Source organism: Myotis davidii, unplaced genomic scaffold (genome assembly GCF_000327345.1).
Source record: "Myotis davidii unplaced genomic scaffold, ASM32734v1 scaffold238, whole genome shotgun sequence".
Taxonomy (NCBI): Eukaryota; Metazoa; Chordata; class Mammalia; order Chiroptera; family Vespertilionidae; genus Myotis; species Myotis davidii.
In genome coordinates, this window is record NW_006293779.1 from 5,215,478 (window position 1) to 5,216,650 (window position 1,173).

At 60.9% G+C, this 1,173-nt stretch overlaps 1 protein-coding gene across 1 annotated transcript in view; it reads right to left on the minus strand.

Moving 5' to 3' along the window:
* Positions 1-15: 15 nt before the first annotated feature.
* Positions 16-1,173, minus strand: part of TCF23 (transcription factor 23) — a 6,505-nt gene continuing 5,347 nt past the window's right edge. The window contains exon 3 of the mRNA XM_006767474.2: positions 16-775. Coding sequence (XP_006767537.1) covers positions 596-775 — 180 coding nt within the window. The 3' untranslated portion in view covers positions 16-595. The remainder of the gene's footprint in view (positions 776-1,173) is intronic.

The following is a 1,173-nucleotide window of genomic DNA, read 5'->3' on the forward strand; positions in this document are numbered from 1 at the left end:
TGGTGGGGTGGGGCAGCTGGAGAGACCATAATGCAGAGACAAGCCTCCTAAACGCCGTCCTGCCTCTTTGACATCCGTGTACGTCGTGGTGAAATAACAAAACGTTCCCTTCTTCAGTTTCCCCTCTGCTCATGCGACCCCAGCCCAGCTCTGTTCACACGCACAGTGGCCAAGAGCCTGCCTGGTCCCATCAGCCCCTGCTGATGCCATCTTAGGCCCCTCCCTCTGCTTGCAATCTCCAGAGGGTTTGCAGGAACTTTGGGGTGTGAGGGGGTGGGGAGTGGGGGGAGCAAGGGGTAGTGCCATAACTCAACCTCCAACCCAATCAAACCCCTTCCTCTCCCATTTCCCTGTAGCCTCCATGGAAGAGCCACTGGGAGTCGCCCCTGGTGCCAAGATGAGGGTGGACTCCCTGGTGCCCCTGAGCACTCCATCACAGACGTGCCCGCGGCTTTGTCTGGTCTGCAGGCTGGAACCTGGGGCTGAGTCAGATCCATGGGGTAAGAGTCAGCGTGCAGACAGGCAGGGCCTGGTAGAGAAGAAACCAGGTCCCTAAGCTTGAGTCGCCGTCCGGGAGTGAAGGTGAGCGTGAAGGTCATTTATCACCAAGAACGGGTGGGGGCGGCCTGGTGGGGGGGAGAGCATCTGCCTCTCCAGGGACTTGGGGCCTGGCCTCCGCCTCCTTTGTTCTTTGGCCCAGGCTGGTGGCTGTGGTGGAGTCAAGGCCAGAGCACCCCAGGCCTCCAGCATAGAGACGCGATCTCATTGGCCACTTCTGCAAGACACAGAGATGGAAAGTGAGGACTGAGTCACGCTCACTATTGCAGCCCCTCGTCGTCCTTGGCACCCAAAGTCCGCCTTCCCTGGCCCCGCTCCCTGAAACCCTCCCCTGTCGTGACTGCTCTGGTGACAGTAGGCTCCAACGCACCACCATTCCTGGGCCCATGCATTCTCCTGACCACCTGAGCCTGGCGGGAAGCGCTTGAGGGGCCGGCTCAGCCCTCGGTCTTTTCTTTCCCTCCCCCCACCCCACAGTAAGAACTGGGAGTGGGGCGGGGGGGTGGGGGGGTGCCGGGGTCCAACCCCAGCAGGTCCAGGGGTTCCCAAAGGTGTAGATGGAGTCGGCGAAGAAGGAATGACACGGAGACAGCGTTCAGTTGATCAGCAGCCTGG